General features: G+C 38.8%; 1 protein-coding gene and 1 long non-coding RNA gene across 2 annotated transcripts; both read right to left on the reverse strand.

Annotated features, from left to right (window-relative positions):
• Positions 1-11,595: 11,595 nt before the first annotated feature.
• On the reverse strand, positions 11,596-14,655 carry LOC112490584 (uncharacterized). The gene is made up of 3 exons (XR_007239071.2): positions 14,107-14,655; positions 13,659-13,964; positions 11,596-13,574 (listed from the first exon to the last, which is right to left on the reverse strand). It is a non-coding gene; the product is annotated as an uncharacterized LOC112490584 (long non-coding RNA).
• A 777-nt stretch (positions 14,656-15,432) lies between these two features.
• Positions 15,433-15,847, reverse strand: LOC132799727 (disease resistance protein RPV1-like). Its single transcript, XM_060812186.1, has 2 exons — positions 15,623-15,847; positions 15,433-15,531 (listed from the first exon to the last, which is right to left on the reverse strand). Exons 1-2 carry the CDS (start codon positions 15,845-15,847, stop codon positions 15,433-15,435), a joined length of 324 nt encoding a protein of 107 aa, XP_060668169.1.
• Between the last annotated feature and the right edge of the window lie 255 nt (positions 15,848-16,102).

Below are 16,102 nucleotides of genomic sequence, written 5' to 3' on the forward strand. Positions count from 1 at the left end.
TACTAGCTTTGATCTCCCACTTTATCAAAGCAGCGACATTCACCAGCGACATAATCTTGTCACCTCCAACAATCTCCCAGAAATTCTATCCCTGCAACGACCACATATATTGTTATCTATGCTATTGAGCTTCCACATACCTTCTATCTTTTGAAGGTCATTCATCGTGGTTTGGTGGTCCGCTCACGCACCAAACAAGCTTGGTCCCAAACAGCAAGCTCCACAATCCCAGATTGTGCACGATCATACGAAGCTCCACCAACAACGATTCTTGACCACCTCTTGCCACCGCAGTCCTAGACTGCCTGCATGCATCACCACGATCCCTGATTGCCTCACAACTTCATGGTCCTTGACCATCCTCTGGCACTTGTGGTCTCTAACCGTTCACCATACGGTCTTTGACCGTTCCCTCCAATATTGTGGTCACCAATGCTCATGCCTTGATCCCTAACAAACTCTTACATACCACTCTTTTATACCAAGCAAGACACCAAAACTTACTAAACCCTTTAAACTATTGTCCCATTGAATCTTACCCCGCTCCGATACCAAATTGTTGGGGGAGAAAATAAATCAATTCTCTTATATTAATAATTTTAAAAAAACAAATACATAAACACACTATAGAATACTCATATATGCAGCAGGACCCACACACATGATAACCTTTTAGACACCAACACATAAACACCTAACATTATTTACTAACTATAACATGAGAGCTCTCTCTCTCTCTCTTTCTCTCTCTAGGAGCCTACTCTTCTCAATTGAGTAGCTCTTTCACTCACACCAACCGAGAGCCTCCTTGGAGCTCACTTGTGTAGCTCACCAAGCAGGGAAGCCAAAGCTTCCTTTTATACTTGACAAAGTCGGTTGCTTTGGCCTACTCAAAGCTTCTAGACTTCTCCACTATGTCCTTGCTCTCATCCTCAATTTTAGATTTTTTTTTTTCACAAATTCCAATGCTCTACTTCCAACCAAGTATATCAAATATACTAGTTAATTCTAGAAACTTCTAGGTCAATATTGATCCTTCAATTCTCCCCCTCAATATTGACTTCCCATTCTTTCTTTTCTTCTTGAGTGCTGAAAAATTATCACATTCTTCCTTTGGTGTCTTGGCATCTCCAGTAGGCTTCGAAATTATCTCCTCGATGGCAGTCTTAATTACCATCATGCCTTACTAGCTTTGATCTCCCACTTTATCAAAGCAGCGACATTCACCAGCGACATAATCTTGTCACCTCCAACAATCTCCCAGAAATTCTATCCCTGCAACGACCACATATATTGTTATCTATGCTATTGAGCTTCCACATACCTTCTATCTTTTGAAGGTCATTCATCGTGGTTTGGTGGTCCGCTCACGCACCAAACAAGCTTGGTCCCAAACAGCAAGCTCCACAATCCCAGATTGTGCACGATCATACGAAGCTCCACCAACAACGATTCTTGACCACCTCTTGCCACCGCAGTCCTAGACTGCCTGCATGCATCACCACGATCCCTGATTGCCTCACAACTTCATGGTCCTTGACCATCCTCTGGCACTTGTGGTCTCTAACCGTTCACCATACGGTCTTTGACCGTTCCCTCCAATATTGTGGTCACCAATGCTCATGCCTTGATCCCTAACAAACTCTTACATACCACTCTTTTATACCAAGCAAGACACCAAAACTTACTAAACCCTTTAAACTATTGTCCCATTGAATCTTACCCCGCTCCGATACCAAATTGTTGGGGGAGAAAATAAATCAATTCTCTTATATTAATAATTTTAAAAAAACAAATACATAAACACACTATAGAATACTCATATATGCAGCAGGACCCACACACATGATAACCTTTTAGACACCAACACATAAACACCTAACATTATTTACTAACTATAACATGAGAGCTCTCTCTCTCTCTCTTTCTCTCTCTAGGAGCCTACTCTTCTCAATTGAGTAGCTCTTTCACTCACACCAACCGAGAGCCTCCTTGGAGCTCACTTGTGTAGCTCACCAAGCAGGGAAGCCAAAGCTTCCTTTTATACTTGACAAAGTCGGTTGCTTTGGCCTACTCAAAGCTTCTAGACTTCTCCACTATGTCCTTGCTCTCATCCTCAATTTTAGATTTTTTTTTTTCACAAATTCCAATGCTCTACTTCCAACCAAGTATATCAAATATACTAGTTAATTCTAGAAACTTCTAGGTCAATATTGATCCTTCAATTCTCCCCCTCAATATTGACTTCCCATTCTTTCTTTTCTTCTTGAGTGCTGAAAAATTATCACATTCTTCCTTTGGTGTCTTGGCATCTCCAGTAGGCTTCGAAATTATCTCCTCGATGGCAGTCTTAATTACCATCATGCCTTACTAGCTTTGATCTCCCACTTTATCAAAGCAGCGACATTCACCAGCGACATAATCTTGTCACCTCCAACAATCTCCCAGAAATTCTATCCCTGCAACGACCACATATATTGTTATCTATGCTATTGAGCTTCCACATACCTTCTATCTTTTGAAGGTCATTCATCGTGGTTTGGTGGTCCGCTCACGCACCAAACAAGCTTGGTCCCAAACAGCAAGCTCCACAATCCCAGATTGTGCACGATCATACGAAGCTCCACCAACAACGATTCTTGACCACCTCTTGCCACCGCAGTCCTAGACTGCCTGCATGCATCACCACGATCCCTGATTGCCTCACAACTTCATGGTCCTTGACCATCCTCTGGCACTTGTGGTCTCTAACCGTTCACCATACGGTCTTTGACCGTTCCCTCCAATATTGTGGTCACCAATGCTCATGCCTTGATCCCTAACAAACTCTTACATACCACTCTTTTATACCAAGCAAGACACCAAAACTTACTAAACCCTTTAAACTATTGTCCCATTGAATCTTACCCCGCTCCGATACCAAATTGTTGGGGGAGAAAATAAATCAATTCTCTTATATTAATAATTTTAAAAAAACAAATACATAAACACACTATAGAATACTCATATATGCAGCAGGACCCACACACATGATAACCTTTTAGACACCAACACATAAACACCTAACATTATTTACTAACTATAACATGAGAGCTCTCTCTCTCTCTCTTTCTCTCTCTAGGAGCCTACTCTTCTCAATTGAGTAGCTCTTTCACTCACACCAACCGAGAGCCTCCTTGGAGCTCACTTGTGTAGCTCACCAAGCAGGGAAGCCAAAGCTTCCTTTTATACTTGACAAAGTCGGTTGCTTTGGCCTACTCAAAGCTTCTAGACTTCTCCACTATGTCCTTGCTCTCATCCTCAATTTTAGATTTTTTTTTTCACAAATTCCAATGCTCTACTTCCAACCAAGTATATCAAATATACTAGTTAATTCTAGAAACTTCTAGGTCAATATTGATCCTTCAATTCTCCCCCTCAATATTGACTTCCCATTCTTTCTTTTCTTCTTGAGTGCTGAAAAATTATCACATTCTTCCTTTGGTGTCTTGGCATCTCCAGTAGGCTTCGAAATTATCTCCTCGATGGCAGTCTTAATTACCATCATGCCTTACTAGCTTTGATCTCCCACTTTATCAAAGCAGCGACATTCACCAGCGACATAATCTTGTCACCTCCAACAATCTCCCAGAAATTCTATCCCTGCAACGACCACATATATTGTTATCTATGCTATTGAGCTTCCACATACCTTCTATCTTTTGAAGGTCATTCATCGTGGTTTGGTGGTCCGCTCACGCACCAAACAAGCTTGGTCCCAAACAGCAAGCTCCACAATCCCAGATTGTGCACGATCATACGAAGCTCCACCAACAACGATTCTTGACCACCTCTTGCCACCGCAGTCCTAGACTGCCTGCATGCATCACCACGATCCCTGATTGCCTCACAACTTCATGGTCCTTGACCATCCTCTGGCACTTGTGGTCTCTAACCGTTCACCATACGGTCTTTGACCGTTCCCTCCAATATTGTGGTCACCAATGCTCATGCCTTGATCCCTAACAAACTCTTACATACCACTCTTTTATACCAAGCAAGACACCAAAACTTACTAAACCCTTTAAACTATTGTCCCATTGAATCTTACCCCGCTCCGATACCAAATTGTTGGGGGAGAAAATAAATCAATTCTCTTATATTAATAATTTTAAAAAAACAAATACATAAACACACTATAGAATACTCATATATGCAGCAGGACCCACACACATGATAACCTTTTAGACACCAACACATAAACACCTAACATTATTTACTAACTATAACATGAGAGCTCTCTCTCTCTCTCTTTCTCTCTCTAGGAGCCTACTCTTCTCAATTGAGTAGCTCTTTCACTCACACCAACCGAGAGCCTCCTTGGAGCTCACTTGTGTAGCTCACCAAGCAGGGAAGCCAAAGCTTCCTTTTATACTTGACAAAGTCGGTTGCTTTGGCCTACTCAAAGCTTCTAGACTTCTCCACTATGTCCTTGCTCTCATCCTCAATTTTAGATTTTTTTTTTTCACAAATTCCAATGCTCTACTTCCAACCAAGTATATCAAATATACTAGTTAATTCTAGAAACTTCTAGGTCAATATTGATCCTTCAATTCTCCCCCTCAATATTGACTTCCCATTCTTTCTTTTCTTCTTGAGTGCTGAAAAATTATCACATTCTTCCTTTGGTGTCTTGGCATCTCCAGTAGGCTTCGAAATTATCTCCTCGATGGCAGTCTTAATTACCATCATGCCTTACTAGCTTTGATCTCCCACTTTATCAAAGCAGCGACATTCACCAGCGACATAATCTTGTCACCTCCAACAATCTCCCAGAAATTCTATCCCTGCAACGACCACATATATTGTTATCTATGCTATTGAGCTTCCACATACCTTCTATCTTTTGAAGGTCATTCATCGTGGTTTGGTGGTCCGCTCACGCACCAAACAAGCTTGGTCCCAAACAGCAAGCTCCACAATCCCAGATTGTGCACGATCATACGAAGCTCCACCAACAACGATTCTTGACCACCTCTTGCCACCGCAGTCCTAGACTGCCTGCATGCATCACCACGATCCCTGATTGCCTCACAACTTCATGGTCCTTGACCATCCTCTGGCACTTGTGGTCTCTAACCGTTCACCATACGGTCTTTGACCGTTCCCTCCAATATTGTGGTCACCAATGCTCATGCCTTGATCCCTAACAAACTCTTACATACCACTCTTTTATACCAAGCAAGACACCAAAACTTACTAAACCCTTTAAACTATTGTCCCATTGAATCTTACCCCGCTCCGATACCAAATTGTTGGGGGAGAAAATAAATCAATTCTCTTATATTAATAATTTTAAAAAAACAAATACATAAACACACTATAGAATACTCATATATGCAGCAGGACCCACACACATGATAACCTTTTAGACACCAACACATAAACACCTAACATTATTTACTAACTATAACATGAGAGCTCTCTCTCTCTCTCTTTCTCTCTCTAGGAGCCTACTCTTCTCAATTGAGTAGCTCTTTCACTCACACCAACCGAGAGCCTCCTTGGAGCTCACTTGTGTAGCTCACCAAGCAGGGAAGCCAAAGCTTCCTTTTATACTTGACAAAGTCGGTTGCTTTGGCCTACTCAAAGCTTCTAGACTTCTCCACTATGTCCTTGCTCTCATCCTCAATTTTAGATTTTTTTTTTTCACAAATTCCAATGCTCTACTTCCAACCAAGTATATCAAATATACTAGTTAATTCTAGAAACTTCTAGGTCAATATTGATCCTTCAATTCTCCCCCTCAATATTGACTTCCCATTCTTTCTTTTCTTCTTGAGTGCTGAAAAATTATCACATTCTTCCTTTGGTGTCTTGGCATCTCCAGTAGGCTTCGAAATTATCTCCTCGATGGCAGTCTTAATTACCATCATGCCTTACTAGCTTTGATCTCCCACTTTATCAAAGCAGCGACATTCACCAGCGACATAATCTTGTCACCTCCAACAATCTCCCAGAAATTCTATCCCTGCAACGACCACATATATTGTTATCTATGCTATTGAGCTTCCACATACCTTCTATCTTTTGAAGGTCATTCATCGTGGTTTGGTGGTCCGCTCACGCACCAAACAAGCTTGGTCCCAAACAGCAAGCTCCACAATCCCAGATTGTGCACGATCATACGAAGCTCCACCAACAACGATTCTTGACCACCTCTTGCCACCGCAGTCCTAGACTGCCTGCATGCATCACCACGATCCCTGATTGCCTCACAACTTCATGGTCCTTGACCATCCTCTGGCACTTGTGGTCTCTAACCGTTCACCATACGGTCTTTGACCGTTCCCTCCAATATTGTGGTCACCAATGCTCATGCCTTGATCCCTAACAAACTCTTACATACCACTCTTTTATACCAAGCAAGACACCAAAACTTACTAAACCCTTTAAACTATTGTCCCATTGAATCTTACCCCGCTCCGATACCAAATTGTTGGGGGAGAAAATAAATCAATTCTCTTATATTAATAATTTTAAAAAAACAAATACATAAACACACTATAGAATACTCATATATGCAGCAGGACCCACACACATGATAACCTTTTAGACACCAACACATAAACACCTAACATTATTTACTAACTATAACATGAGAGCTCTCTCTCTCTCTCTTTCTCTCTCTAGGAGCCTACTCTTCTCAATTGAGTAGCTCTTTCACTCACACCAACCGAGAGCCTCCTTGGAGCTCACTTGTGTAGCTCACCAAGCAGGGAAGCCAAAGCTTCCTTTTATACTTGACAAAGTCGGTTGCTTTGGCCTACTCAAAGCTTCTAGACTTCTCCACTATGTCCTTGCTCTCATCCTCAATTTTAGATTTTTTTTTTTCACAAATTCCAATGCTCTACTTCCAACCAAGTATATCAAATATACTAGTTAATTCTAGAAACTTCTAGGTCAATATTGATCCTTCAATTCTCCCCCTCAATATTGACTTCCCATTCTTTCTTTTCTTCTTGAGTGCTGAAAAATTATCACATTCTTCCTTTGGTGTCTTGGCATCTCCAGTAGGCTTCGAAATTATCTCCTCGATGGCAGTCTTAATTACCATCATGCCTTACTAGCTTTGATCTCCCACTTTATCAAAGCAGCGACATTCACCAGCGACATAATCTTGTCACCTCCAACAATCTCCCAGAAATTCTATCCCTGCAACGACCACATATATTGTTATCTATGCTATTGAGCTTCCACATACCTTCTATCTTTTGAAGGTCATTCATCGTGGTTTGGTGGTCCGCTCACGCACCAAACAAGCTTGGTCCCAAACAGCAAGCTCCACAATCCCAGATTGTGCACGATCATACGAAGCTCCACCAACAACGATTCTTGACCACCTCTTGCCACCGCAGTCCTAGACTGCCTGCATGCATCACCACGATCCCTGATTGCCTCACAACTTCATGGTCCTTGACCATCCTCTGGCACTTGTGGTCTCTAACCGTTCACCATACGGTCTTTGACCGTTCCCTCCAATATTGTGGTCACCAATGCTCATGCCTTGATCCCTAACAAACTCTTACATACCACTCTTTTATACCAAGCAAGACACCAAAACTTACTAAACCCTTTAAACTATTGTCCCATTGAATCTTACCCCGCTCCGATACCAAATTGTTGGGGGAGAAAATAAATCAATTCTCTTATATTAATAATTTTAAAAAAACAAATACATAAACACACTATAGAATACTCATATATGCAGCAGGACCCACACACATGATAACCTTTTAGACACCAACACATAAACACCTAACATTATTTACTAACTATAACATGAGAGCTCTCTCTCTCTCTCTTTCTCTCTCTAGGAGCCTACTCTTCTCAATTGAGTAGCTCTTTCACTCACACCAACCGAGAGCCTCCTTGGAGCTCACTTGTGTAGCTCACCAAGCAGGGAAGCCAAAGCTTCCTTTTATACTTGACAAAGTCGGTTGCTTTGGCCTACTCAAAGCTTCTAGACTTCTCCACTATGTCCTTGCTCTCATCCTCAATTTTAGATTTTTTTTTTTCACAAATTCCAATGCTCTACTTCCAACCAAGTATATCAAATATACTAGTTAATTCTAGAAACTTCTAGGTCAATATTGATCCTTCAATTCTCCCCCTCAATATTGACTTCCCATTCTTTCTTTTCTTCTTGAGTGCTGAAAAATTATCACATTCTTCCTTTGGTGTCTTGGCATCTCCAGTAGGCTTCGAAATTATCTCCTCGATGGCAGTCTTAATTACCATCATGCCTTACTAGCTTTGATCTCCCACTTTATCAAAGCAGCGACATTCACCAGCGACATAATCTTGTCACCTCCAACAATCTCCCAGAAATTCTATCCCTGCAACGACCACATATATTGTTATCTATGCTATTGAGCTTCCACATACCTTCTATCTTTTGAAGGTCATTCATCGTGGTTTGGTGGTCCGCTCACGCACCAAACAAGCTTGGTCTCAAACAGCAAGCTCCACAATCCCAGATTGTGCACGATCATACGAAGCTCCACCAACAACGATTCTTGACCACCTCTTGCCACCGCAGTCCTAGACTGCCTGCATGCATCACCACGATCCCTGATTGCCTCACAACTTCATGGTCCTTGACCATCCTCTGGCACTTGTGGTCTCTAACCGTTCACCATACGGTCTTTGACCGTTCCCTCCAATATTGTGGTCACCAATGCTCATGCCTTGATCCCTAACAAACTCTTACATACCACTCTTTTATACCAAGCAAGACACCAAAACTTACTAAACCCTTTAAACTATTGTCCCATTGAATCTTACCCCGCTCCGATACCAAATTGTTGGGGGAGAAAATAAATCAATTCTCTTATATTAATAATTTTAAAAAAACAAATACATAAACACACTATAGAATACTCATATATGCAGCAGGACCCACACACATGATAACCTTTTAGACACCAACACATAAACACCTAACATTATTTACTAACTATAACATGAGAGCTCTCTCTCTCTCTCTTTCTCTCTCTAGGAGCCTACTCTTCTCAATTGAGTAGCTCTTTCACTCACACCAACTGAGAGCCTCCTTGGAGCTCACTTGTGTAGCTCACCAAGCAGGGAAGCCAAAGCTTCCTTTTATACTTGACAAAGTCGGTTGCTTTGGCCTACTCAAAGCTTCTAGACTTCTCCACTATGTCCTTGCTCTCATCCTCAATTTTAGATTTTTTTTTTCACAAATTCCAATGCTCTACTTCCAACCAAGTATATCAAATATACTAGTTAATTCTAGAAACTTCTAGGTCAATATTGATCCTTCATATACCACCCATGCCCCAAATACCAACAACTCGAGCATCAGGGGAATGCATACGTAATAAGGACTTGATTTGCTTAATACGCTCTTCAATTCCAAACAAACCCTTTACTTCACTTATTGACAACTTGTAATTCAACTTCTTCAAAATGTCTTTAACAATTCTCTCAATCAACTTGGACTCAGGCATACTATAAAAGTAATTAAAATACTTAGAGAACATGTTAGGAATATATATATCTATATGGCAGGGGAAAAAATATGAATAATATAGGTAGACTAACCAGGATGATTTTCATGTAGAACGATCAAAGGTTATATGGGATAAATAGAAAAAAACTAAGTTTTAGAGAGTTATACATACTTGGTGACCAGTGAATCCCACCCAGATAGATTGGCTGCTTCTGTCAGAGCAGCACTCCATTGATGCACTTTGTTCATCCTGTTCTGGAAACGTTCTTCAAGTTTAGTAAATGCAACTGCATAACTGCCCTTCTGTTTTCGTACATGGGATGGATCTGGGCGATAAAAAATAGGTATCAAAATCTGTCCTTTTTCCCTGCATTCAAGTGTTTAAACAAGCTCATCCAAGCACCAAGTGGAAGAAGCATAGTTTTCTGAGAAAATGATTACTGAAAGCATTGCTTCCTGGATTACTTTCTCAAGTGCTGGTGAAATTTCATCACCTCTGTCAAGTCTGTCATCTATGAATGTATGCACCTTCTTCCTACATAAAGCTTTATAAAGATGGCTGGTAAAGTTATCACGGGTGTCCTCTCCCCTGAAACTAATAAAAACATCATATTTGTTCGAGGAAGCCATGTTCAACCCACTGCAGATCTAAGATCTAACTAGAACTATAAGAAACGATCCCTCGACCTTCAGTCTTCCTCAGGTTCTCAGTTCCAGGAAAGTGCCTAAGCAATTCCAAGCACTTGCTCCCTATGAGGTCTTCTATAGCGTGGAAGTCCGTACCATAAAAATTATAGAAATTTTATGGTGTGAACATTCACATTTTATTATGTTATGGACCTTTTCAAAAATAATATTTTTTTAAAAATTATCGTTAATAATGTATACAAAGAAAAATTGTTTTCAATATTATATACAAAGATAACGGTATAAAAACAAAACTATAGTTGTTGTGAAACTACACATCATAACAAAATATAGGTGTCCACACTATAAAATTTCTATTTATATATATATATATATATAATATTTATATATCCGAATGATGCGTATTGACGAAGTAAATAATTGTAATTTTTTATTAGTTTTAAATGTAAAGTCATTACAAGTGTCCACTCCCCTGAAACTAACAAGAACAATAAACACTCCCCTGTAAGTAAATTCATAGTAGTATAGCATAACTAGTTTAATTTTAAAAAATGTGAAAACCACCATCCAGGAAACTAGCAGGTTAAATTAACAAGTTCTTGGACTTGCTTAGATACTTCCTATCCTCCTCGTTCATTCAAGGAAAGAAATTCAGTTGAAAATACAGTATCAACTTAACTAAAAGTCCGATGAGTTTTAAGTTGGCTTCCATTCAAAAGTCTTTTTGTGTAAATAAACCAGAAGGCTAATAAAACTAAAAAGATTATAGTAACAAATAACAATTTGTTAAGTAAGATTATTAAAAGACTGCATTCAATAGTACTATTTTAACGAGATTACCTTCAGTTTATCCCCTAGTTTCTCAACTTGGTTGTTAGGAATTTTAATTTCATCAAGATTCTTTGTATTAAAATTTGATGTAAATATTTCCAAGGGTATTATTGACACCAATGGAGACATTCTAAGCATATGAGAAAGAGACTTTGATCAGGAAGATGTAATTCGCACTTCTAGATGCAGTCAAAACCATAAACTATGAGTCATCTTACATTGCACATATCCTAGGAATATGCCTTTCAACTACTGCATGCAGAAAATGAGCGACTTAAATGGCAGTTTTTCTTTTACAAATACATATAAATTTTATTAAAGTTCTGTTATATATGTTTTCTTTTTTGTTTTTATTTCTTATGGTTTTTCTTGTCATACTCTGCCCCCCCACACACACACACACATATATATATATATATGTGTGCAAATAAAGGTGATTTAAGGTATTCGACTTTTATTTAATTATCTTCTAATGTGGTTCAACTAGGTCGTCTTCTTCTTCATCATGACAGTTAATTACCCTTTCACTAGATTGAGATTCATTGCAGTGCCTCTTAGTTTTGCTACCTTCTCCAATTTTTACTTTTAATATTTGACATAGAAAGTATTTTTGTCATTATAAATAATAAAACAATCCTGACCACCAAATTTCAAGGTTTGACCAAAGGAAGAGGACCATATGAAAGAAAATTAAAAAAAACGGAGGGCATATATGAAAAAACTTGAAACTAGATGGGGAGTTTGTGTAATATACACTAAAATACAACTTAAACCTTCATTCGCAAAATTTGGAATCACTGCATGTTTAAAGCAGCTTTAACTTCCACAACAAGGCAACCTGCATGGAACTAGTCATTATCAAAGATGATCCCTTTTTAACTTACCTGCAATCTGTCAGAGACAGAGAATGCAAACTGATCCGTTTTCTGTTTTCAAATTCTCTTGAACTCATCGCCTCATTCACTGGGTTCAAACTCATCTCGACATCTCTTGCTGTTAGTAACTTCTACCCTTGCTTCCTTTACACGTTGACGATACCAAATCTCTCTGCATCTTGAGAAAATAGCAGGGAGAATCCACACTTTTTTTATGACTGGAAAATCAATATGTTTTAGGAACTGTAATGAGGCAATAGGACCAGTAATGTACTTGTTTTTTATTTATCTTCTCTAAGATTCCACGATCATACCACAGGAACATATGATCTGAATTCTCAATTTCTCGTGTCATTATCAATCTCTCAGCTTTTCACATCACTACAGAACATGTCCCATTTGACCATTGTTTCCATTAACGAAGAAGATGCATGAGAGATCCAAATCTCCATCTGCGTTTCTAGAGTTCTGGATTTCAACAACAGCACATAAAGCAAGACCTAAGAAGTTGGCATTATACCAATTTGGAGGAAGCAGGACATTCCTAATTGAAGATCCATTAGTTTGGTAGGTTAACCTCTTGGCAATTTCATTTCCTGGACAGCAAATTCTAATGGAAGGCAACCCTTTGTATTTAAAATCCTGTAGCATGGTGGAAGTTTAATTAGAGTGCATAAGTACACGGAGACTGCAGAAAGAAAGTGAGGAGAGGTATACTATTTTTACGGATAGAGTTGCCATTCGCAAAAATCTCATCTGTGCATCAGCCATTATCCTCGCACGTGATTCTTGATCCAGTTTTAGACAATTCAAAAATCAGAGATCTTTCATATTAGCTAAGCCAAAAAGACGACCTTGTATGAAACTTCCTACTAGTTCAATACGAAACATTTTATGTTTCAAGCAGACACAGCAAGAATAATTATATTCAATAGTATTTAATATCTTAGAGATGCTTTCAGGTAGAACCTCAAGGTTCTTGCACATGTCCAGCCTTAATTCATTAAGCCCGCTTAGATTTTCAATTGACGAGGATAGCTCCCTAATTCCTGCTCCATCTAGATGCAGAAAAAGCAAACATTCCAGTGGCTTCAAGATTACTGGGAAGTATTCCAGTTTTGAGTAACCAGAAAGAGAGAAACTTTAGAGATTTTAAATTAAAATTCCCACTTGGGAGGCTCTCAAGCCTTTCGCAATCTTTGAGATAGCATTTGGCAAGACCAGAGAGTAGTTCAATTGATGACGGCACTGGTTCTATTGCTGTCCCACTCAAAATCTAATGAACTTATAAATCTAGGAAGACTTGGAAACATGTCAATGGATGTGAAGCCACACAGTTTTAAAACTTTCAGGGTCTCCAGATTACAAATGCTGTTTGGAAGATTCTCAAGGTCTTCACAGTTTTAAAATCCAAAGACTCAAGTTTGGTCAGAGACATAATTGATGAAGGCATTTTCTTTGTTGCAGGCCCCTCCAAAAAGAAGTCTTTGATATTCCTTCATAGATCTGGAAGGTTTTCAAGTTTTAAGCAGCATCTCAAATTTACAGAACTAAGCTTGTCAAGATAATGAAAAGATGAAGGAAGTTCAAGCAAACTTGTACAGTATTCAAGATTTATATTCTCCAAGTTTCAAGCGTTAGAGAGATCAGGTGTCTGAGTCAAGTGCTTAGAGTAACTAAGACCCATCTCTTAACTTCCCAAGATGCTGCAACAACAGAGAAAAGGCTTGTATTATTTAGCATTTTCTTGATTTACACATTACGTATATCACAACAAAACTGAGGCATACCTGAACACCATCCCAAAGTTTCTCCAGCTGGCTGTGAGGCATTTTAAGTTCAACAACATTTTCTGGAATAAAACTTGATGGTAAAGATATCAAAGGGTATCCATGCTAATAAAGATATGTAAGGGTAGCATCAGGAAGACATTCAAGGCCTTGAGGAAACCTCAGTTTGCAGTTTTTCCCTCATCAAAAGCATAAATTTTAAGCAACCTTAAATTATGCATCTTTGAGAAGTCTTCGGGGCTCAAGCTTCCCTCTTTGATTAGAAATGTATGTAAGAATGTTCCTTCTACTGTTTGCATTTCCCTGCTAATTAAAGAGAAAAGTAGAAATGGGCATAAATTATCATATTGGAAATTAATGATATTTATAACAATGTTTTCTTTTTTGAACAAAGAAAGAATGGAAATTCAAATTTTAGTGAGAAAAATCAAGCATTTAGTTCACTTACTGTATTTCTTTTCAGCAAGTGATAGACGTCCTCAGCATTCCACAACCTCCTATGATCTCCAGGCTCTTTAATAGACTGTTTCTGGACAATTTCCCTCCCCATTTCTTGTAACAAATCGTGCATCTACAGATTGTCTGCCTCTATGGTTATTAGAGACTTATCAATTAGAACGCATATTCCTATTCTTGAGAAGAAACCACAACCATCAAGCATTCTTTCTATAGATTCTACACCATATCCGTTGAAGAAACATTCAATATTAAGAAATACATCCTTATCAGTATCATCTAGTCCATCGTAACTTATTCTCAGCACATCCTGAGTGTTCATGTTGGGAACTGTTTTAAGTTTATAAAAATGGAGCACCGTGCGCATGCCCTATCACCGTTTCTGACAGTGTATGGCAACCATCTGATGTGAAAGAGTTTTCCTTAAAAGCATCCAGACAGAAAAGATTATAAGCTTCATTAGAACTTAACCTCTCAACCTTATAAATTTCACCAGCTACTTTCCTTGGCACTTGCACATCTCTAGTTGTTACAATGATTCTACTTCAACGGCCAAATTGATCAAGATCCCCAACTAAAAGTTCTAACTGACTTAAACTATTCACATCATCAAGAACAATAAAAACATTTTTTTGGTGCAATCTATATTCAACAAATGGGAGGCCCATATTTATTTTCTCTTCCCCTAACAGTTCAGAAATAAATTTATCCCTCAAATGATGTACTCCATGTTTTTTTGATTCTTCCCTAATATTTGCGAGAAAGTAATAGCTTTCAAATTGATAAGAGAACCTATTAAATACAACACCTGCAAGGGTGGTCTTACATATACCACCTGTGCCCCAGATACATATAAGGCGAGCATCAGGTGAGCCAATGCATAATAAGGACTCAATTAATTTTCTCAACACGTTCTTCAATTTGGAACCAAGCCCTTTACATCAGTTATTCTCGATGATGTATAATTCAGTTTCTTCAAAATGTTCAACAGTCGCCTCAACTAACTTGGACTCAGATCTAGCATAAAAGACCTTTATACTTCAGATACTTAGAGAAAATGTCAGGTTATACATGCAAGAGAGCAATATATAGTTCTGTACTGCACATCACATATGGCAGTAAATAGGAAAAAACTAACAGACCACAAGCTTCTAGCTAGTTAGTTATCATAGTTTTCTTGTAAGAACTAGTCAAAGGTAAAATAAATAGAAAATATAAGTTGGATTTTTACATACCCAGTTACCAGTGAATTCCACCCAGATAGATTAGATGCTTTTGTCAAAGAAGCTCTCCATTGATGCACCTTATCCATCCTGTTCTAGAAACGTTCCTTGAGCTTAGTAAATGTAGCTGCATAATTTCCCTTCTGTTTCCGTACACGTGAGGGATCTACTCTGTAAAAAACAGGCATCACAATCTGCCCAAGTTTTTCCTTGCATTCAAGTATGTGAGCAAGTTCTTCCAACCACCAAGTGAAAGAAGCACAATTTTTCGAAAAAAATGATTACTGAAAGCTTTGATTCCTTGATTGCTTTCAGAAGAGCTGGAGAAATTTCATCACCTCTTGCGACTCTGTCATCTATGAAAGTATGGATATTCTTCCGACGTAAAGCAATATATAGATGGCTGGTAAAGCTATCATGGGTGTCCACTCCCCTGTAACTAACAAAAACACGGTACTTCTTCTCTTGGGGATGGATCATAGCAGCATAAGAAGAAGAAGAGGAAGCCATATTCATCCTCTCAAAGGCTATATGTTATTAAGACATGTCAACTGTGATTATGTACGTTGAGAATGAGAGACACTCCTTTCTAAGAACCTTGCAGTTCAAGTTAAAGTAAAAAGTGCTCGGCCTTGCTTAGCTACTCCATTGTTCCTTCAAGGGTAGAAGTAGAGTACCCTTTTATTATGCTCACCACAAAAAGAAATATATAACATTGAAAGTATACATTCAATTGAGGAATTTGGAAAAAAAAAAAAAAAAATG

The sequence above is a fragment of the Ziziphus jujuba genome, chromosome 10 (genome assembly GCF_031755915.1).
Source record: "Ziziphus jujuba cultivar Dongzao chromosome 10, ASM3175591v1".
NCBI classification, from domain to species: Eukaryota; Viridiplantae; Streptophyta; class Magnoliopsida; order Rosales; family Rhamnaceae; genus Ziziphus; species Ziziphus jujuba.